The following is a 23,118-nucleotide window of genomic DNA, read 5'->3' on the forward strand; positions in this document are numbered from 1 at the left end:
ATATTTCACTATAAGATGAAAGTGGATGGGATGTTTGTCATACTTTTTAAGGAAGATTTTTATGGCCTGTAGGTAAATATTGTAACTCTTCAGAAAGTAAAATAATAATAATAATAATAATAATTAAATATGTTCAAATAATTCCATAATTATTCCAAAATGGACAAAAAATAAGAGTTCTTATATTTCACATTATTTGATCAGTAGAATATTCTTTATGACACAAAAGTAAGGAATTTAAATGAAATTATAAACTGAAAACCTGCATTCATGCTAATTTTTGAAGAGCATTATATAGAATATCTACTATGTATACCATATATATGTACCTAGTAAMATCTTTCATCAAATATAAAGAATTTTCATCTTTCTTACTATATAATACGTCAGTAGGTAAGGATATGTAGTATAGCAACAAGCTTACTGGATTATTTTAGAATTGYTCAACAGAAAACAAAGAATTTTTATGCCATTAAGCAGAGTGAAATGAATTTCTTTCCATAGAAAATATGAAAAGATAACATATTTTCAAAACAGAGGAGCTTTTTGTTTTTTACAAATGTAGGAGATGATGGAAAAGCAAGGGAATTGTGCTGTTTACTCTAAACTACATTTAAATCTCCTTTGAGCATTATGTGCTAAAATCAGCACTTTTGACATCTTAATCCAGATGCAGGAATTATCTTTCCACAAACAACAAGGAGATTTATATGAAACTGTTCTCTCAGCACCTTTCTGGTTTAATACCTGCTTAACTCCTGCAGCACATTTCACTCTCATTGAACTACATACAGTTTGCATATTTTCTTTTTTATTTTTATTTTTATTGAAAAGCTTACATATGTGACTAAAAGTCATGGGCAATATCTTTCAGTTCCATTACAAAATCCGTCATATATATATATATATCTATACATACATACATATATATATATATATATATAATTTGATACAACTAGAAGCAAATCTACTGAATTATGAAACAATGATTGTCTACCAAAATGTAACTCAAATTAAACTTCCGTGTTGTAGATGATTAAAATTATTTTGTTTTTCTCTGATGAAGCTGAAGGCCACTTTCACATATTTAATTGAGAATGCTGGATTGCAAAAATTACGACGCCTTAATGATAATTTCAAAATTCCAGCTTTTTGTCACCCGTACAGTAGGATTTTTTATCAAAGATTCATTTTTTTTCTTTTTCTTTTCCTTTTCTTTTTCTTTTCTTTTTCTTTCTTTCTTTTTCTTTCTTTNTTTTCCCAGAAAGAAGCACTTTTAGAGTGAGCATCATCCTTTATGGAGTACCTTCAATTCACAGACATAGGCCCAGTCCTGCAAACACTTACATATGCCTCTCAGTAATCATAGGCAAGTCAAGTCATTAAGTTTGCAGGAGCAGAGTCTGACTTAGCAACTCATCTACGGATCATCTAAAACAAAACAATATGAAAGAATATTCAAAAAACACTATTGTTACTTTAATATATGCCTTATTATCTAATAATAAATCATGAAAGATGAAGTATAAATATCATCATAATCATAAAAAAGTTGTCTTATTCTAAGAAATCCTACTTCAAAATCATACAGTATTTTAACCGACAGCAGTTGTCCTTCTGTTTTGGCACTCCTGAATCAGTGTAGAAATTATGTGTAGTGAAGTTAACTCCTTTGGGGGAAAATATCTATGTGCAGCAGGATCTAAAGATGGATACTGGAGTTAATAGCATTACATTGCTTAACATATGAAAGAAATTTAAGAGAGTCTTTTACTGTGATTCATCAGCAGCAAAAGAGAAGGGGAAGGGGGGAAGCTGGGTGTTTAAAGTCTTCGAAGCATATAGGATGCTTGACCTTGAAAACTAAATCTTGCATTAAAGATGCTCCCAGCTACCTCTGTAGTCTTCTTTCCAAAAATGCAGTGTACAAATATTTTATTTAAATGTCTCAGACTTTGTACTGGCTCAGAAGAACGACTGCATGTCCTTGTAGCTGTTCTCCTTTCTGAGAGATGAATGGTGGGCTCGATTGCTTTACTGTAATTTCTCCATTTCCATGCTTCATTTCCTACATTTATCTGAGACTGGAGAAAAATCAGCACGTTCTGACAGATCTAATACTATGAGGCAATAAAATGGACCTGAATTTAGTGGAAATTGGAGCTCCAAAATAAATATAACACTTTATGTCAAATAATAATAAAAAAGGATAAATTCTCCTGTACAAATCAGAAGAGATAATAAAAAAATAGCAAATAGATAGCAACTTTTTTCTGTACTTACATGGGCATCAAATATTTTTTCATCTTTAAGACTACCCTTCCATATTTCTTATTTTATGGGGTTTATAAACTACTTTCGTAAGTCGATGACAAACATTGCAGGATTCCATAGTAAAAAATGTAATTTTTCATAAAATTACCTAGGAACTTACAGAGACTTCCAATTAAATAGCTCCAAGGACTAGCAAGAACAATTAAAAAATGATCTCCTGTGCTTTTGTCTGTTTTGTATCTGTCTTCCTGTTTTTGACCTAGAAAGCTACGTGCAACACAGCAAAGAAAATTTGTCAAAAAAGTTGAATTTGTAAATATCTTATATTGTAATGTTGCATTGAATGACATATTAGATTTGTTGATTTGTTTCTTCTTACACTTATCTCTGATAAGAGACTCTGCCTTCTAGATATAGCAGGAGTGTGAAGGCATCTACAGAGTGTCATTGGCTCGTTGAGGTCACAGCGCACTACCTACCCCTGGAAGTCAGTTGCCTCTGCAGGTACCTGAGGGTTGCTATCTATTTGAACGTGGCTGAGCATTTCATTTTATCAAAAATGCCATCAAATGCTCAGATTCTGTGTGGTCAGTGCAGTCSCTAGGACAAGTCTAATGACAATATGTTTCACCAAGGCAAAARAAACCTAACCGGTTAAAAATGGAGAAATATGTACAACTCTCTTCAGTCCGTACAGTTGAGTTTTTTATGTTTTAGTATTCTTCAGTGCATTTTCAAAGGAAGGGTCCAAGGCTATGAGTATAAGCAGTCTGGTCCAGTGCCATACATATCCGCGAGGCGTTTAAAACGAGGGCCCCAGTCACTGAGGTAATCGTAGTTCTGATCAGAGTTTGAACTGATGGAATCTAACGAGCTGAGCGACTCCGCCACGGAGCCGTTCCCCTCAAAGGCATATGTCTGCAGGGAGTCGTACGGAGGGGCGCACGGGTCCACGTCCGCTTCTTTTAGTCTCTCCCAGATAAACTCCCTAAAAATGACGTTGTCTGGGATGCTTTTAAATGTCGGTCTGCTCAAGAATTGAATCTCGGGCGTCACATCCCTTCTCGTCTTGGTATCTCGGATGATGTTGAGGTTCCTCAAGGCAGCCATGTCAAAAGCCTCTGTGTCTTCCTCTCCACCACCCTCATCATCATACCTCACAATGTTTTCTCTGATATCTCTCTCTTCATCAAAAATAAGGGGCTCTTTTTTCCGTCGCCTCATGGTGACGATCAGCAAGACAAGAACTGGAACATAAAAAGACCTGAGTTTGAGCAATGCTAAAGTTGGAACATGTTTTCCCTAGTGTTGGAAACTTTTATTAACTTATATGCTAAAGACCCAAGGAAACATCAGGCAATTTATGCAGTTAGATTTCAAATTACTAGTAGATTCTAAAATGGCTTTTAAACGAAGAGCTTTTTAGACGTTAAAGAATCTATTTCCAAAGCCATTCTGAATTAATGTCTTCATCTCTAATTCTATATCCTATGCTATCTGCTAAACATAAATTTTAGGACTGGTTCACTCTGAATATTACAATCTCACAGCCATGAAATAATAAAAAAAGGACCTTTTTCTGAACTCTCAATAGCCCAAGCAGTAAAAACACATTCATAAAGTAACTGAACAGAATTTAACAATCACAGTTTGAGAAATGACTGAATTAAAGAAGATGGCAATTCTCTGATAAAAAATACCATTCCTAAATTGGAGAACTCTGAACTGTTAAACTGTGTGTGAAATAAGACTCTTTTAGTTCATGAATTAAAAGTATCTCTATATTAGAAAATACTTCCCTTTAAAATGCAAAGGATGGTGCTACAGTCTTACGTACTATGTCCAGCGAGAATTACTAGGGCTAGAATTTACTAGATCAACCAGTGCTATGAAAAGTAATTATTTTATATTCTAATCCTTAAAGTTTCTTCTTTCAGTTTGAAAGCTTGTATTAGACTACAGGGACAGCCAAAAGAACCAGGAGGAACTAATTTTAGGATCCTCTTTTTCAAGTACGGTTTTGGTAGAGAAACAGCATTTCTGACACACAAAACATGGAACAAGTAATATTAATACTGTATCCATATGTAGGACATGATGAAGTGTTATTCATTCTCCTAAAAATAATTAATATTATACTGTAGCATCTGGATAACATTTGCTGAGTTAATGATGCTCCTAGAAAAGAGAATGCTTTGCTATTACTGTAGAAATAGCAGTACATTAAAAAAATGAGTGTCCTTCCATACTCAAATAATCTGTTCTGATTTAATGTTTGTTTTTAGTCTTAAGAATATGTGATTATATAATTTACATGTTTCAGGTTTACATTCTTTACTTAGAGTACTCTATCCCTACTGAATGCTATAAAAACTTCTCAAAAATAAAAGGTTAATTAAGCTTGAGCTGTCCTTAAGTAGTCTCATAAGTGTCCTCTATAAATTATATATTGTATGACTATCATTCTCAAAAGCCTTTCTTTCATGGAGGAATTTTTAAAATCAGTATCAATCTAGTCATAACTAAGAATGATTTAACATGAGAATCACTTTGTTAGAATAAATCCGGCATTCAGATATTGTATGTGTTGAAACCTGTATCATTCTTCCTCAAATATTGTGCTACTGTTTAGAACAGGTTAAAACATAAGCTGAACTTAAGGACAAGTCTTCTGCAATTTTTTCTTTCTTTTTTTTTTTTTTTTTAGTTGGAACAAGTTCATATTTTCCTGACGGTTTTGACAAATAGGCAATCTGAGGCAATATTTTTTTCTTTTTTTAGGAGGGCGAGGGAGAGGAGGTAGCTACAAGGAACATATCTAATGATCCATCTATTAGCAGACGCTTTGTGACTGTAAATTATTGCCACATCAGCTACTTCATTTCTTTTCTTCCCCATAGCATCCCCCTGACTGAATTCAGGAGCCACCAGTATGGGGCATGTTGGTTTGAATAACACTTATAAAGCAGTCTGAGAATACAGAATTTTGACCTTTAAAGGGGCTTTTGTGCAATTTCAAAATATTTTGATATTAGTATAACATAAATTGAGCTGTAAATTATAGAACACAGAACATAAAATTGCCATCATAAAAACAACATTTGCTCTTCATTCTAACCAGAATCTTATCAGATTTCYTTATAATAAAAGATATTTTTAAGTGAAAGACAAATTAGGTTGCTGACAGTACAAATCTGCACCTAAGCTTAGATTACTTTTGACAGAACTTTTAATTTTTTATTATTTTTAACATTTACTGTCACAACTTTTATTGTCATGTAATAAGCAGCTAATCATTTCCTTTACTCAAGTGTAAATGTGTTTTTACACCGCTGTCATTCTTAACAGACTTCATTTTGAGAGTTAAATACCTGCTAATAAGTGAAAAATATAAAACTTAGTAGGAAGGTCTGCCTGGAGGTGCAATAAAAATCAAGACAAAATGAATGTTTTATGTAGTATGCCTTGTACATCTCACACTTTCTTGAAGCCAAGAAAAATATGAAATCTTTCTAAAGGTTAAATATTTTAGCATTTAGGTGGCTTTATGAGATTATTAATTTCTAATTTTCCAATGGCTATGGCCAATAATATTTAACCTCTAAATGAACAAAGCTTTCCCAGCATTGCAGGAAATGCAGAGATAAATACAAGTCCAAAACAAATTGCACTGATATCTAAAACAAGTGCAAATGATTTTAAAGTTTATTCATTTCTCTTTAAGTCGCCCTTTTTTCATTCCCTGTGCCTACATTTATCACAAAAGTTGGTATCAAGGCTGTAAGTAGTGGCTGGATGAACATCTAGAAAACCGAATTTTAAGCCTTTCAGAGCAGAAATAAAACACAGTCAAAAAATTGTAGGGACGCACATATTATACATTGAGGTTGTTAGTTTGGCTCCATATTAGGATGCCACATTCATGCTGCAGAGTTGAAATGGCCAAGCTAATTTCATGTTTCATATACCATTTAACAAATAAATAAAATAACTGATTTTAAAGTATCAAATTATTAAGAATGAATAACCAGAATTAATAGAAATAAATCTATAATAATGTTTTGTTGAGCATTAACTGGATTGTTAGAAAGGTTGATTTTGTCTCACAGGTAAAATAGTCTAGAGAATTCTTTTCCTCCTGTGTGTATTAGCTGAGATAAAACCTAGTTGTATCTTTCTGTCAATTTAACTATAATCGTAATATTGGTAATTTCTGTTTATCTAAATCAATTTCTAAACAAACACCTTTAAATGCAAGAACTGATTCTTGTTTTGCCATTTTGCAGYACGTTTTTATAGAAATACTATTAAATTTCCACTTTAGTATCATCCGGTGCAAAATCCGATTTAGTTCCGCTTCCTGAGTATGTTCCTCTGTTTTAATGTTTCCTTTTGCGCTCAAGGCAACCGCTACATCACTGCTGTAAAGAAGTCATYCTAGCTCTGAGACAGCCCAAAAAGGAAGACCACAGGCAGAACTAAGCAGAAAGGAGCAGAGTTAAACCCAAGCAGGATCATTACCGCACATACACTACATCCCTAAGCCTGGCATTTACTATAACAATAAGCCACATCAGCTGTGAGCAAATAAGCACATTGGTTTATGCCCTAGGTGAGTCATGAGTCATAAAGCTGAAAACGAGACCTCAGCCATCTAAGCAGCATGCTAATAGCTTATTTATTCATACCTCCTCATTGCTACAGTCAGATGAGATTTGGGGATTACASCTAAGACTAAGGAACTCTGTATTTAATTCCTAGTTAACAACCTTCATATTTAACTGTTGCTTAATCAGCTTGGATTATCATTTTCAAAGTAACTAATCTTTGAATGTCCAGACTGAGTGACCTAAATAGACTCAGATTTTCTGTACATCCTGGGAGATGTATCACCCTACAAAACAAGTTCTGCATTGCATCAATGACCTTTTAAAGGTCTCAATTTTGATACCCCAAAATTAAACAATTCATAATTTATTAATTTTTAAATATAAGGTAAAAATTTCCACATACTAGATTGTCACATCCTGTGACTATCTTAAATACTTAGAATAAGGTCCTTAGGACTGGGACTGCTTCTTCTTGTTTACTAATCAYGCAATTAGATGTATGCTAATTTAATTAGAGTCTTATAGGTATAATGATGATAATAATGAATTCTCTATCTTTCAATCGACAAAGTAATAATTTGAATCTATATTTTGAAATTTAATCAATGTAATATTAAGTTGTAAAATCTAGTGTCAGACTAAGAGGCGGCTTTCTTTAAGAAAATGAGTGGTACTAATAGTTTATATTCAGAAGCATGGAAGACAAAAAACATGAAAGAGCATGATGTCATGTTCTTAAATATGATTGGTTTATCTGCAGGTGAAAATTTTTTTTATGTGATTTTACATACATACTTTATGCTACATAATTATTATAAAAGCAATTACTGTGTCTAGAAGATGTTAACTGAAAAACAAATTACCTCGAAGTAAATTATCATATAATTTTCAGAGGAGTTGAAAAAGCTCCTATTTACTTCTCTAAAACTTATGTACATTCTAARTTCCCTGCACATTATTATTACTCTTTTCATCTGTTTTTTATAGAATAAATTGTAAACACTTTTTTTCTTTAAGACACAGTCCGACTTCAAAATAAATAATTATAAAGATTTTCTGAGTAGTTAACAAAGTTCTGAAGCTTTCTTATGGAATAAAATTTAGAACTTAATCTCCATCAGTCAGTTTGAGGAAAGAGGAAAGCTTTGGTAAAATGTTGTTGACTTCTGAAAACTATTTTACTTCCGGGGGAAAAAAAACTGACCACACCAAGTATGCTATATTTAATTGTAATGAAATAGTAAAATTTAGTAAGTCTTCCTTCTTACTGTCAATGCAAATTTCATGCTCATTGAAATTGAACAAATATTAAAGTAAAAATAATAACAGTAACTAATTCCACCAAAGCAGTCAGAATCTTGATAGAGACAAATGCCTATTTCTTAGACAAAAGGGYGTACAGAGCAAGAACTAGTATCAATGAATGTGATACTACTTTAAGAAGATAAGAGTTTGCTGCGAATTCAGGATCTAGTGMCAGAATGCATGCATTCCTGCCATTTATGCAAATCTCATCCCTTCCTCTCTTTGCAACTGGGAATCACACTGAGATGATATTGTCAAGCTTCTTCTACATGACTGCATTTGCACTGCATATTAAGCTTGGGTCAGAAACCTTCTTTTGGTCCTGTAGCCTGTCTCCTCTATTCACTGATAAAGACTGATAAATTCACTGACTTACGTGAAGAGGCACATCCCTTGGTCTCAGTTCTGGTGCCGTTTGCYAATAGCCTGAAGCCTGTTTTTTATGCAGAGAACTTCAGGATTTCTCTCAGGAAYGGAGGGAAGGGGGAGAAGGAAAATTCATAGCAGCACTACCATTCAGCTGATCTCAGGAACTTACTTCTAGGAACAGGAGGAGAAGAAAGGCTCTGGGACCAGAAGAGCAACAGGACTTGACTGGGGCTCTCACTGGGCAGCAGTAATGCTTAGACACCTTTGCCCTGCTGAGACTGATACCTAGCTGGGCACACTACAGTGGCAGGATGCAAAATCAAGATGCAGGATTCAAAGCCAGGGTTAGCCTACAAAATAAACATAGCCTAAAGAGTGCTTGCAGTTTTGAATTGCAGTACAAAAAGGGACTGCTTAGGAAGAAAGTGATGGGAGCACGTACAAATATCTATTTGGAAAAACAATGGTGACACATTCAGGTAGTCAGATTTGGAAATCCAATTCTTTGACAACTAAAATCAGTGTCAAAGGTGGTCGTCTACCAGATTCCTCTTCAGGGCACAGGACATTTGCTAGACACTATATCCAGAGTGCTTGTCCTCAGCTCTTTACCAAATTCTTGTTCTGCACAGTGTAAAAGTGACTGGAATAAAAACTCAGGTTATCCAATTGGTTGTATTTGAACCCTACTGTACTGAGAAGGAAATAAATAAATAAATAAATAAATAAGTTATTGCCTGGCAACTTGTTGGGTCTCCACTGAATGCTTTTCCCTGAGAAATATGGCTCCTATTTAAGAAAAGCACATGCATAGACCAAGCTATCTTGTAATTTATAGTAACTTCTTACATATGTTTCAGCAACTCCATTTGTTTTTATAACAGAAATAGTGGTATTTAATCTGGKGATGAAATAGATTGCTATTATTGCAGAACACTTCTTTACTTTGGACCAACCAGTGTTTTAAATGGATGGCACTYCATTAATGTCAATTGTTCGATGCCACTTGATACCAGAAAAGGATCTAACATTAAATATCTTTTTAAACCACACCARTTAGCTACTTGTCCAAATAATGTTCATTGGGGAGTATTACTGGCCTAGAAATGCTGCTAGAAAGATTGTGCACAGAAATTTTCGTTAACATTGTTGATAGTCATTTGGTCTCATTTCTCCTTTAATCCTGTCACTACCTAAGCCTAACCATATGTTAAGTGAGTTTAAACAGTCACATGATTCTTTCTGCCACAAACCTGGAAAACCATGGAAATGCCATCTGCCATATACAGACATTGAGTTTGCTATATGTAAGCTCACTGTAGAGGTAGTGTTCTTTTCTTATTCTGTAACGATGATGAAGGAAGAWTCTGTTTCAGTTTTGGTCCTACAAATACATCCTTATGAAGGCTGGGCCCACTTTTTTATATATATATATCACTTTAGAAATGTTCATATCAAAATTAAAACTTCTTAATGTCCTACAATGATGCAAATAAAAGTCATTATGTGATTGAAATATAGTCATGAAGAAAACTGTAGATAAAAAAAAATCATTTGTTCTCACCTATGAAAATTACTTGATTAACAGTGGCAGATCACTGGGATTATAAAAAYTTGAGAACACTACTGTCTTCCCTTTTCCTTAAAGCTGGTGTATGCACTCAGGGAATACACTAATCTCTCCATAGATAAGAACACACAGGAARATTCTTGCATGCTGAATTGAGTTATATATAATGAGATCTTTCTAACAATAAATAAAAATGCAGCTCTGCTTATTTGCATCCTGCAGGTGCATATGATCCTTCATCTTTACTCTCAGACCTGGACTTGTTGATAAATGCTAACCAAATTAGTCTCTTGACACAGTTCCATTATTTTCAAACCGGTTGCTCTCCCTGTCTTTTATCTAGTTACAGTTTCACTGCATAACATAAAATCCWATTGTGCTAACAATTGTGCTAACTATGCAGAAGATATAGATGTTCAATTAAATACAGTGATTCCCATCCATAAATTACATCTGTTGCATTTTTGTATGTCTTTTGTTCTTCACAAATCAAAAGATATTTTTAAAAAGTTATATCTCTAAAAGGAAGCACACACTGATATGGATTATACAGTGRGTAATCTGAAAATGACCAGCTATGTTAAACAAGAGAAATATTTGCATAAGCTCGCTGTTTCACCTGCATTGTCTATCTCTGAACTGTTATAGCTGATGTAACTGATCATTTTCCTTCTAATATTATTTTATAGATATAATTGGAGGCAGCTTAACTTTTTTCCTTTTTTTTTTTATTTTGCCATAAATTGAATAGAAAATAACAGTAATAGTAAGAAGACGTACCTAGCAACGTCAAGACACAAGCCAGTATTGCTATCAGAGCTCCAGTGCTAAGTCCTGCAGGCAAGATGTATGCCTCCGCATTGCACGTCTGAGCAATACCATCTGCATCACAGTCACAGACTCTGATGGTGAGGGTGTTAGTGCTACTAAGCGAAGGTGATCCACTGTCCACAATGAATATTGGCAAGTAGAAAACAGATTGTTCCTGTCTCCGGAACCCATTTCTTCTGGTTAGCACTGTTGCAGTGTTATCTAAACAGATGAATAAAAATGTAAAATATATAGTCTATCTAAAATACAAGTCCATAAATAACACAACCTTTCACTTAAAAGACTATAAACACTTATATTATTTTAATGAACTTTTCTTTCCTGTTCATACATTTTTGGAGTTGCAGAAATAGGATCAGCAGTGAATTCATATTCAGTTAAGCAAATTCCTAATCATACAAATCGTATAAAGATTTCTCATTTTCACTAAGGATTGTTTCAAAATTGTGGAATTCTATTAGATTTTAATTATGCTCACAGTTCCACAGTCTAGATGCATAGCTGAAGATGAGATCATTGTAAGAGAAGAGGAGAAAAAAAATCGCCCTTCAATGATCAGATTAAATATCTATATACATAATTCAGCTCTAATTTCCAAAAATCTGTTTCAATTATTGACAAATTAGGTAATATTTTAATGGAAATGATGAACTTATTCATGAGGAATAAGCTCTGAAAACAAATGCAAATTCCAGATGCAAAAAAAGTCCAATTTGTGCACAAACACAGGTATTGCACATGTTAAAAAGACATGCACTTGTTTTCAGTCTCAGCTGAGTTAGGAATCTGAAAGAGAACAAGAATTTGTATAGATTCACACTTGTAACCTCTATGGATGGCTTACTCACGTATTTCCATCCATTTCTCTAAAGTTGATAATCACATCTCAGGTAATTTTCTATAAAAAAATAAAAAGATTTCCACTCTGTCATGATAATGAAAGAACAAAATAGCTGAAATGTGATTAATACCTACTAAGCAAACAAAGATAGGGTTTAAAAGCTTCAGTAAGCCACAMAAATAGATGCCATAATCAGTCTCTAATTTTAACTTTGGTATTACAGAAGTAAGAAATGGGTATTATTTCCTTATGGCTCCTTAAGTCATCAAATGCCTGGCTAATCAAAAACTGACTATATCATTTTGATACAAACTTATATTTTAGTTAAATCTTTTAAATAATACTAAAACTAGCAGTTATCAGGAAAAAAATGTTTTCTATCTCACACTTTTTCCTACTTTAAGCTTATACAAGTTAAGAACAACAGAGAAAGATTTTATTATAGTGTGAAATGAACACCATTATTTTCAAAGTGTATCTTTGCGGTCTTTTGACAAACATTTGGTAAATATTCCACCAAAATCAATAAGAGAATTAATATAATCAAGCTAAGATGTGTGCTTCATTTCTGTTCTGAGTTAGGTCAACTTTTTAGTCGACATGCTGTAGAAAATCTGTGCAAATTTCAGTGTATAATGCAGGTTGTCAGCTCCTAAGATGTAGGGAGATGCATCTCCTAGAATTTATAAAAAAGCCTAGTGAGTCAATCAGTAAGTCAGTCAGTCAGTTGATCTTTCTTTCTGTCTGTCTGACTATCTATTTATCTATCAATTCATAGACAAATATATAGTCCTGTATAGATATCATATATATTTTAACATCTGTCTAAGTATACAAACACTGTTGCACTTAGCACCATAACATGAGATATGTATAAAACTGAACAATATCAAAACAGGCAACTACTGGTTTGTTTTGTAACACCATTGATTTTACCAGCAATGCGAAGGATGTATTGTGACTGTTCATGAATTTAAGTTCTTTGGAACAGTGCCTATCTTTTCATTAAATACTTYGCAGTACTTCCACCAATATCAGAGTTCTGAACAGAAACTTATTCTATTTTTTTATTTTTATTTTGATCATTATTGCTAATACAGTCTTTAGCTTGTAACGTTAAGTTACTCGAAGAGGGAGATTAAGCATATCACTAACTGCGCGCAGAATAAGGCAATAAATATTGAGAGCTCTTATGCTTAGTTTTATTGTTATGCAGGACTGGAGAAGTATTGAAGCCTGAATGTTGTTCAAAGTCCATCTGTACAAACAGTGCCCTTTAATCTAACATATGTCTATTTTTCTTACTTTATTAATAGCAGTGACTTTGTAACTCTGGGTAGYGCCGATACATAAAGAGCAATGAAAGAGGCAGTATCTTTTTCTTCTATTTGCTTCAGTTATTAGTTAAACTGACTGACACATGCCCAGCTGTCATGCTATACAATGTGGTAATGAGAACACTGATTGGAAGTGTATTCTCGGATATTTTAACTAATAGATAGGTGAAGTTAATGGGAGTCTACATAAGTCTTTAGGGAAGTTTACACAAATATTGTAGGTAGCTTTCATTTTAAAAAGCATTTTTCAGTAGATAGTATACTTAGTGAAAAGATTTTTTTTTCCTCAAAAAAAAAAAAAAAAAAAAAAGGCAAAACTCTCATTTTACCATGTGCTCATTTTTCATACCCTGAGTTATATTAATAAAACATTAAGTCCTGGACATTTTTCAGTCATTGACCCAAGGTGAAATCTAATTTAGATAAAAACCTATAAATACAAGGGAAAAAAACATGAAAAGAGTGACTTCTGAAAAAAAAAAGTAGGATTTGAAGCTTCTTTGTTTGGCTCAAGGCTTTAAATGATTCAAACAACAGCTTCATCCACTTGACAGATAATCTACAGATAAAATTACTTTGGAGGCTGATTTTACTTAAATTTAAGTCCTTACCAGAATGGAGGTTTATGTAGATGATAATCACCGCTATATTTTCGAAATGAAAAGTGTTGATAGTGAATATTTACCTGGCCAAATGTCCTGTCACATTTGTATTCTTACCTTTGTTGTCCTGCAGTGTAAAATTGTGGTTATTTGCTGCCTCCGCTGTTAAACTGAAGTAGAACTGATGACCATTTGGTGGGTCATCTTTATCAATTGCACTGATTTTCTGGATGACCTGTTTTAAGATACGTTGAGTTTTTAGTGTTTGGAATGTAAATATGTACACACTGTATACGTTGTAACCCTTCTATTGATGTTAAAGTATCAACTCTTAACTCCTACTCATAATACACTCTGGTTTTCTAATTTCCTAAAAGTATACAGATAATATTAAAATCAAAATGTGACTCTTTCTCTTGCTTTCCCTGTAACTGAATTTAATTAACAAAAAACAATGCTCTGTAGGGTCTGTGAGAGGCTTATGTCCTGTCATTCAGCAGGGCTTGGAATAGAAAGTACTTAGCAGTGCAATATAAAGAGCATAGTAGTCAAATATAAACTACATAGAAGTGGAAGAAGCACATCTGGATGGCTATAATTTGGCCCTCATAGTTATTACTGGCAGCAATCAATATTGCACTGTAAACATTGAGATTATGCTTTTCAGCCTTTTAATTAATTGACCTTAAAATAAAAAAAAAAAAAAAAAAAAAAAAAGGAAAAGAAAGAAAGAAAAATAGGCAGGTACTAATTATATTATTAACTTTTCCTGATTTTTTCACTTTTCTTGCTTTATTTTCTAAAATTCCATCAAAATCTATCTTTAAAGAAAGGTATCAGCATTGTTTATAATTCATAAAAGAATGGATACTCAGAACTAAAAGTTCTGACTAATCACAGRGAAAGGAAGCAGTTACAAAAGAGTGTGTTATGCAACTTGCCCAGTGAGTGTTATTAGGGTTTGGGGGGGTTGTTTTGTTTTGTTTCATTTTTTTCATGTAAGAGCACTCTTATTCTGTATCTATGTTTCTCATGAACATGAGCTAATAGTCATAGTGTTTTCTCCTGAGGATTTAAATTCTACACTAATCCTGAAATGTGCAATAAACAGCATCTGCCACAGAGAAGACAATATTCTGGGAGAAGGCAGAAAAGCACACAGTCTCCCAGGGAATATGTGGGATCTATTTGGTTGAAACATCTGCTAGTTCACTAGAAGAGAAACGAGAGAATTAGGCAATGTATATTTCCTCAGGTCTTAAGAAGCAAAGAGGAAAGTCCAAATATGAGAGGCACCAAGGACAAACATCAGATGCAGTTAGTTGTGTCTAGTATTTCTTGGAAGTGAGAGTTTGGTAGGAATAAATTTCCCTAGTGAACATGAGGTCTTATGGCCTGTACTTCYTAACAGAAAGAAATGTGTGCTTATGTCAGAAATAGTAGGCTTTTAGGTCTCAGAATCATCTAGGAGTTGAGATTTTCACTTCTCAGTAAAATCAGGAGGAGTAAGCATTCTTAACATTATTCAAAATTAGATGAATTTAGTAAAGTGTGTCAGTTATGTCAGCAAGGAAGGCCAGAGCTTTTAACACTACCTTGCACCTCTAATTTTAATGTCTTCAGCTTTCTCATCAGAAGTATGTGGTGGATATTTTTAGGTTTTGATGAATATTTGTTTGTGATGCACATCAAAGTGTCATTTTTATTGCCATAAGCTGATTACATTTTATCTTAAAGCTGACAGACTTTCAAAAGGAATGACTGCCTAGCCAATAAAAATAAACATCAGAAAAGATCAATCCATACCTGACCAGGTTGAGCATTTTCGCAGACAGTTGTCTCATACTCCATGGCAAACTCTGGGGCATTGTCATTGATGTCAAGGATTGTGATGGCTACATAGCCTCTCCCAATCTGTGCTGGATTCTCTATAAAAAGAAGCCAACAAAACAAACAAGGAAAGCTCTTTACAGGTTATTCTTTGGGTCAGTGTTTTTCATCTGCATTCTTCTTTGACATATATCTGCCAAATCAATTACAATCCCTGCTAGAAAGACAAAGGAAGCTCTTGGATGGATCTTCTGAAAACAATGTTTATGTTTTCCAACAGCTTCAATGAGACTTTACTTTCAGGGATGATCTAACYCACTAATCACAGCACTGAATTGCAGCCTCTGGAAGGATAACAAGCAAGGTAATGTAAAACTATCACCACTGGTGTATATTTAGCCAAAATAACACTATTCATATTGAGAATAGCATGATCATTATGGGTGTAACACACATTTTTTGTTGTAAATCAGTTTGATTCAGGTTGATCAAGTTAATMAAGAAGTCAAAGAGAATTCCCTGAGCTGCATACAACAACAAAGAAGAACAAGCTGCATTCCCCAGGAAATCACAAGCTATTAAAAGCATACACAGACCTAAGTATGTTAACACTGTCATTACTAAACATAACAAACACCTTAAATATGAATCATACTCTCGAATTAAAGCATGTCYAGCTAAAATAGGCTATCTATGCAGTGTTCAATGCCATCATTCRATCTTACACAGCATATATGTGATAAACTAAGTATAAAAGACATCAGTGTATACTCTATTTTACTAGTTAGCACTTCTGGTTTGAAGTAGGAAATAGAAAGATTGCATTATTTTTTTTACCAAAAGTGATGATATTAGAGACAGAGTAGTGCAGACTGAAAACCTATACAAAGCTTCAAATGTATATTTATCTTTCTCTARGACATTGCTACCAAACTATTAAATGCTATACATTTTTAAAGCAATTCATCCAAACATAGAYTACAATGTCCATTTTCTTATTCCACATATGAAAAAGTCAAAGGACACAGGATGAACAATGCTGACACCATCTTTCCCCTCTGCTGACCTAAGCTTACTGAAAACCAGCCTGGCCATGAATGTAAATGAAAGCATCCTAACGTAGTACTCATGCTCCAAGATTCTCATTTGTTTCAAGCATGTCCCTTGGCTGCCCTCTCAGTTTTACTAATAGCCAGGAAAATCTTTGGCTCCCATACAGACTGATGGACCAAAAATCTGGTCTTGAGAATACAAGATAAATTCATACAGCTACTAAATCATAAATGTTATCATTCAGGTTAAACATGGAATTAACCTCATTGAAAGTGACGACTGTAAATTTCTTAAAATAGTAGGTCAGAGAATTTATAACTGCTTTATTATCATAGCTGAACAGAACTGCAATAAGGGTGAAATTTGAAGAATAAATTCTTCAAATCAAACCTAAAGAGGCATAAAAATCCTTTTTTTTTTTTTCCAACATGAAAAAAATGTTGTTCATGGCTGAACAACTTTAAGTTTAAATTTGTGATAACAGAATTCCTGTTACAAATACTTGTGGACATAGATTCTTCATTATTGTTCATCTTACATAATCACTTACACCAGAAGAGAGAGCAAGTACAAAATATCCTCTATGGTAGACCAACAGCGATCAAATCCAAGTGAATGTCATGTTATCTCTAGGGTAAGTTAACTCCTCTTCTTCATATTCCATATCACTTTTCCTGATATTTAGTCTCAGACTCCTGACTTAACATTTTTCATCTCCCTTTGTACTTGCTTTTCAGAAGTCAAAAGACTACACAGGACATGAGGCAAAGAAAAGATCAAATATTTAATCCTTTTTATTTCTGTTTTTTTTTTCCTATCATATAGATTTCTTTTATATTGAGCAAGACAAGTTATTTCTATCTGGATTGTCATATTTTCACTTGATGGCTGATCATAATTAAACTTGAAGYTCTATACATAAGCAGCTAATAAAATTTGCAAAACGCTACTTACGACTCTCCATTGCCAAAACTGTGATGTTATGAACAGCATTAGTTTCCCTGTCCAAAGACTTGGCAGTTGTAATGACTCCACTGTTGGCATCAATATTGAAATATCTCTCCAGGTCTGTGTTCCGATCTATTGAGTACCTAGGTGAAGGATGAAGGAAAACTTTTGATTTATGTTCAATTACCACTTGTAAAAATGTTTTATTGATTTCTCATTAGAGAGAAAGAGTTTCCTTCGTTTCGCTACTTTAGCTTTGTTTTGTCCAGCTTTTCCAGGGAGTGGAGAGAAACAAAGCTGTACAGCTAGGCTAGAAAACGCAGGCTGCACAATGACCGGTGCTGACAGTGGCTGGCTCTATTCCCACAGTTCGTAAKGCCCTCTTAAGTGAGATTATGGGCATTTCCCTCTCTTTTCTTCCTTCTTTTCTGCTGTGATGCAGTCATTCATTTATTCATGGAATAGTATACTCCTGAACCCAACCTAATGCGAAAGTGAGCTGGAAGCTTGCCACATGGCTGTACCAGCCTGGCCCTGCAGGGCTGGCAGTCTATGGCATGGAGCTTTCTGTCACCAGCATAAGAGACCCTGAATCACCCGGAGCTATAGGAACAGGAAAAGAAACAAAAAGAAGGATGTTGTGGAATAGGTCAGGGGATTGCATGTCATCGCCGTCAGCTCCTGGTGCTCTACTATCATTAGACGAACATCGGCTCATGCCCTTGACTCTTTGGCTTAACATATCTTTTACCTCCAAACTTGTTTTAGGAAGGGGAAAACAGCTCATTAGCAAATAGAAAACAGCATAAGGGAAAAGGTCAAATTGCCTGTGGGTGTTCTGTTTATATCCTTTTTGAGAGAAAAGGGCAGTTGATTAGGCAGTGTTAGATTTACAACTGAAGTATTCTTGACATTCGATTTAATATTGGGTCAGATTCTTGCACTCTCATTTAGATCAAGTAAGTACTTTGGAGCACTTCCCTACACTCAAGATGAATTAAAATGTCAGAATCAGACCAAGTGTGATTATTACAATTACTGTCACAGTGATTATATATAAGATTATTGATATAACATTAATCAAAAGCTTTCAACAGTGTGGAAGGAAAGAATTACAGAAGATAGTACAAAGACTGGATTTCTCAGCTGTAATGAACTTAAGGCACTAGTTATTCGTTCTGTGTTGTAATACACCAGATTGTACAGTATTTCCTCTAACTCTCTTGGTTGTAAAATCCCTGGAGCAGAGACTTGACTGTAATAATAATAAACTTTTCAGTTTTCATTGAATGAGATTTATTCGTTTTTATTTATTCTCTTTTTTTTCCTTTTTATGTTGATAGCAGTTTATTTTTCCTTTTCTTCATTCCAATACTGTTGTTTATGTGGTCAGYAGTGCTCTTCAACTGTTTTGCAGCTGGCAGGCTTCCCCTAGGGACTATTCCTGTCACCTATGTGATATAGTCTATCTTGGCAGGCCCAGAAGATGAGATGACAGTCTTCTGTCAGTCTTTAAATTTCCCAGTTATTAGCATGATCACTATGCAATCGGGAGAGTTAAAGGACTTCTTAAAAAACAAAACAAAAAAAAAACAAAAAAAAAAAGAAGAAGAAAAAGAAGAAAAGAGGAGGGAGGGAGCAAGAAGGAAGGAGGAATGGACAAATGAATTAAATAAATTAGACAACAGATAAAACAAGAAAAAAAAATCTTGCATAGCAAGCAAGTAGTTTCCCTTAACACAAGTGTTGTATCCATATTCAAATAAATWAAAAAAATCTTTTAATTCCTTGCAGCTATTAATACTTGAAAATCTTTGAACCGCAGGAGTTTTAAATCCTTTATTTAAGCTAGTTCAAGCATCAATAGTTTTCAGGTCCATACAAGATAACCTCCTCTTTTCAAACTATTTTTCACCCACTTTCATTTTTGTCAAGATTTTGAGCATGTCTGGTCTTGTAATTGCAACATTTTGTAAACTGCAACAAATCAAATGTTTAATCAATACCAATATAATCCAATGTTTGGAATTTGGAATACCTATTGATAAAATGATAATTTAAACTTCTTAAAGAAATCAAGAAAAGTATTATGAATTAATCTTCTTTAATACATTCCAATTTTAGGTGAATTTGATCTCTGATGTACATTGCAGCAGATGCAGAGCAGCTTTAAATTATATTTTCTATCACTATTCCTGACAAGGTATATGGTTTGCAAGCATATAGATAAACCCTCATTATTTCCCTTTTTCCTCACCCTCAAATTCCAAACAGCTCTGAAGCAGGAGAAATCTTTAAGATGTCAGCTAAGCTGCTGATATAAGTGTTTTTGATGCTGGAATTGTAAAAAAAAAAAATAAAATAAAATAACCAGAACATGGCCAGTAAACTCATCYTTACCTTTATACAAGAATCAAAAGCATAGTGAGCATATATAGAACTGGATTTAATTTGAATTTACAAGTTCTGCTAAACCTGATATCGTGTACCAGATGCTAACATCAGTGCCAGAAAACACTGCCACAGTAAAGAAAGTGCTCATCAGAGATAAATTTCACAAGTAAATCCCTGCCAACCCAACCATCTAGGACTTGTTTATACATGATAGGAGGTAGCTATTTTGAATCTGTTGCAAATATATAATGAAAGAGAGGGAGAGAACACTTGCATCACCTCTAGGATTGGAACATATGCTTTATTTTTACAACTTAAAATTGCTGCTTTAGAAGTTATAGAGCTACAGTAGAGGCAAGAGATCATCTTYAAGGCATGAAAGCAGAAATTTGACAGCACCAAAAACCAAGAAGTCTAAGCTAGTTCTGTGTCTATGCAGTCCTTCGTGTATCCTGAATGAATATAATAATAACAACAAATGAAATTTAATAGTAACTTTTACTGCTATATACTGTCCTCTCTCTCCAGGTGTTTAAGTTCTCAGAGTTCCCCAGAGTCAGAAGAATTACCCTCCAGATCCTTTGCATGTCCCTTTGACACTTAATGTTACTACTCTGTCTAAAAGGAAGAGTAATATGCAACTCACTCATGTTTTAACTTGTATGATAAGCCTTTGCCTCTGAGATCTTTTCCTCAAAGGACAGACAAACCTATCATTCATATTGTGTGTTCCCTAATGCTTGGATGACAGTCATTAAATTGGGGAAAACTGTGTATTCTTGATATTCAAAAGAAAAGAACATGTACCTCTACTGTTCACATCTCTTCCTGTTCTAATGGAAGATGTTTGGCTGCAGCTGAACTTACAAAAGGCAGAAGACTGTCGTCTTTAGCTATCCTGGCTTACCTGTTCAGAAACCTCATTATGCTTCATAACCCTTCTGAGGCTTCTATCACACACGTTTAACCGGATACACATCTCATCTTACACACTCGTGTTATGTAAAGAGTTCATTGGAACATGTTCTCTCTGTTGGCCCTCAACTCTGCTTTACGACGCAAAGGAGGGTATGTGCTATAACATTCTGCCCCAACAGTGCATGCAGAATATGAATCATTGTATATATATACACACACGTATATATATAGCAAGAGAGGGAGGGGGAGAAAGAGAGAGAGAGAGAGAGAGATTTTGGTCCAGATCCATTTAACACAACATAAATTGTTAATAATTGATTCTTCCTAAACTTTACAGAGAAATGACCCTGGATAATGTTTGTTTGTTTGTTTGTTTGTTTTTCTTCTTTGGAATCCTCTGCTCTCTCCCCTCCTCTCCTCTCCTCTCCTCTCCTCTCCTCTCCTCTCCTCTCCTCTCCTCTCCTCTCCTCTCCTCTCCTCTCCTCCTCTTTTTCATTCCTTTCCCTTCCCCTTTCCCTTTCCCTTTCCCTTTCCCGAGATTTAAATATATATATATGTATATTTATAGCTTCAGGAGTATAAGAGTCAAAATATACAACTCTTAGAAAATCTCCCATCCCCCTTTGCAAGGGTAAAACCTTCCTAATCTCTTTCAGTGCAAATGAATAATCTCTTACAATAAAGCGAACAATATGACAAAAGAGGCTAAATAATCAAATAAGAAGCCTTAGGATTACCTGACAGGACTATTTGAAGCATCTGGGTCATGGGCTGCTACGGTTCCAATGACAGTGCCAACCTTTGCTGCTTCAGACACCACCATGGAATACAACCGGGAAGTGAACACCGGCGGCTCATCAACATCTTCCACAATTATTTTCACTGTTGTCATATCACTGAAAGGTCCCAGACTCAGGAAGCGAGGGTCAACATGCATGTTGGCTGCTTCTATCCTCAGAGTGTAGCTTGTTTTAGCTTCAAAATCCAGCTCCTATAAAAGTAAAGTCATTTGGAAGTTTAATTATCTAGAGATGTTGCAGCAAAATTACTTCACTTAAAACCACCAGTAAGAATAAAATGAACTTTGTGATTTATCTGTGAGCAGTGCTTTTGATTGGTAGAGCATGGCTCATATTTTAGCTTTATTTTTGTCAAGTAAGTGGAAAAAGATGGTGAATTCAAGAATATTTTCAGTTCTTCATTTTCTTGAGCATTTGCTGTAGAAAATAAGGTGTGAGTAGAGCTTTAAAAAACACCCCATATTTGCCTAATTCAATTAAAATTCAATTCAATTAGTATTTTCCATTGACTTTGATAGGTAAGACAGTTCTGAAAATTCTTCCCTATCAATGAAGCAAAAATTCCTTGACTTAATGACAAAACTCCCTATGAATTCAGTGAGGACCAGACCCTGCCTCATTATATCATTGTTCTGAATGAATCCTTCTTTTTATATTATTTATATTGATATCCAAGGTAATATCACATGCAATGTACTATATTACCCAATCTATGTATTTATAGCTGTTATGCTTATATACATATGTAATGTATTATATATAAAATATAATGTAACATATTATGTACCATACAGAAAATATTATATATTACTTATATTTATAGAATATAGATGTGTATTGTATAATATATATTTATATATTTCACTAGTGGAAACATTTCATTCTGAAAATTATAGTTTTTAGATAATATTGGAATTAATTGATTGATTATTACTCCAAGTACTGTATTAGTTTGGATAGAAAATATCACAGTCAGTTAAACTACATTACTTATATGGCAATGTTTTATGTTTAGACACAGCCTGGAAATTTTGTGTGTGTATGTGTGTATGTGAGAGAGAGGGTGTGTGTGTGCATGCATGCACACGTGTGTTTATGTATGTGTGTATATGAATAAGTATATATAGAATATATATATTTAAAGCAAAATATGCATTAATTTCCCTACCTTTGCTTTATTTATATTTGATGGATGTATAGTTTCCTTTGAATTAGTGCTATCCTCAAAAACTACACCCAGAATATTTGGTATCCTGTAACTCACAGAATGACCATGATCTGGAGGGTAGTTGCATAGAGAAAAAAGTTTTGATCCATGTCTGTGGACCTATACATACATGATTCTGTGTTCTCCACCAAGTTACACTAGAATAAATTCCAAATGAGCATTTTAAATTCAGCGATTATGCTGTTTTTACAATAGATCTGTTAACAGG

General features: G+C 34.1%; 1 protein-coding gene across 1 annotated transcript in view; it reads right to left on the reverse strand.

The window, feature by feature from the left end:
* Positions 1-1,276: 1,276 nt before the first annotated feature.
* Positions 1,277-23,118, reverse strand: part of CDH7 (cadherin 7) — an 80,544-nt gene continuing 58,702 nt past the window's right edge. Inside the window, exons 7-12 of the mRNA XM_085322478.1 lie at positions 21,620-21,873; positions 17,577-17,713; positions 15,546-15,667; positions 13,857-13,974; positions 10,909-11,160; positions 1,277-3,521 (exon numbers count right to left, since the gene is read on the reverse strand). Coding sequence (XP_085178604.1) covers positions 3,028-3,521; positions 10,909-11,160; positions 13,857-13,974; positions 15,546-15,667; positions 17,577-17,713; positions 21,620-21,873 — 1,377 coding nt within the window. The 3' untranslated portion in view covers positions 1,277-3,027. The remainder of the gene's footprint in view (positions 3,522-10,908; positions 11,161-13,856; positions 13,975-15,545; positions 15,668-17,576; positions 17,714-21,619; positions 21,874-23,118) is intronic.

The sequence above is a fragment of the Rhea americana genome, unplaced genomic scaffold (assembly GCF_003343005.1).
Source record: "Rhea americana isolate MKP2758 unplaced genomic scaffold, rheAme1 scaffold_78, whole genome shotgun sequence".
Taxonomy (NCBI): domain Eukaryota; kingdom Metazoa; phylum Chordata; class Aves; order Rheiformes; family Rheidae; genus Rhea; species Rhea americana.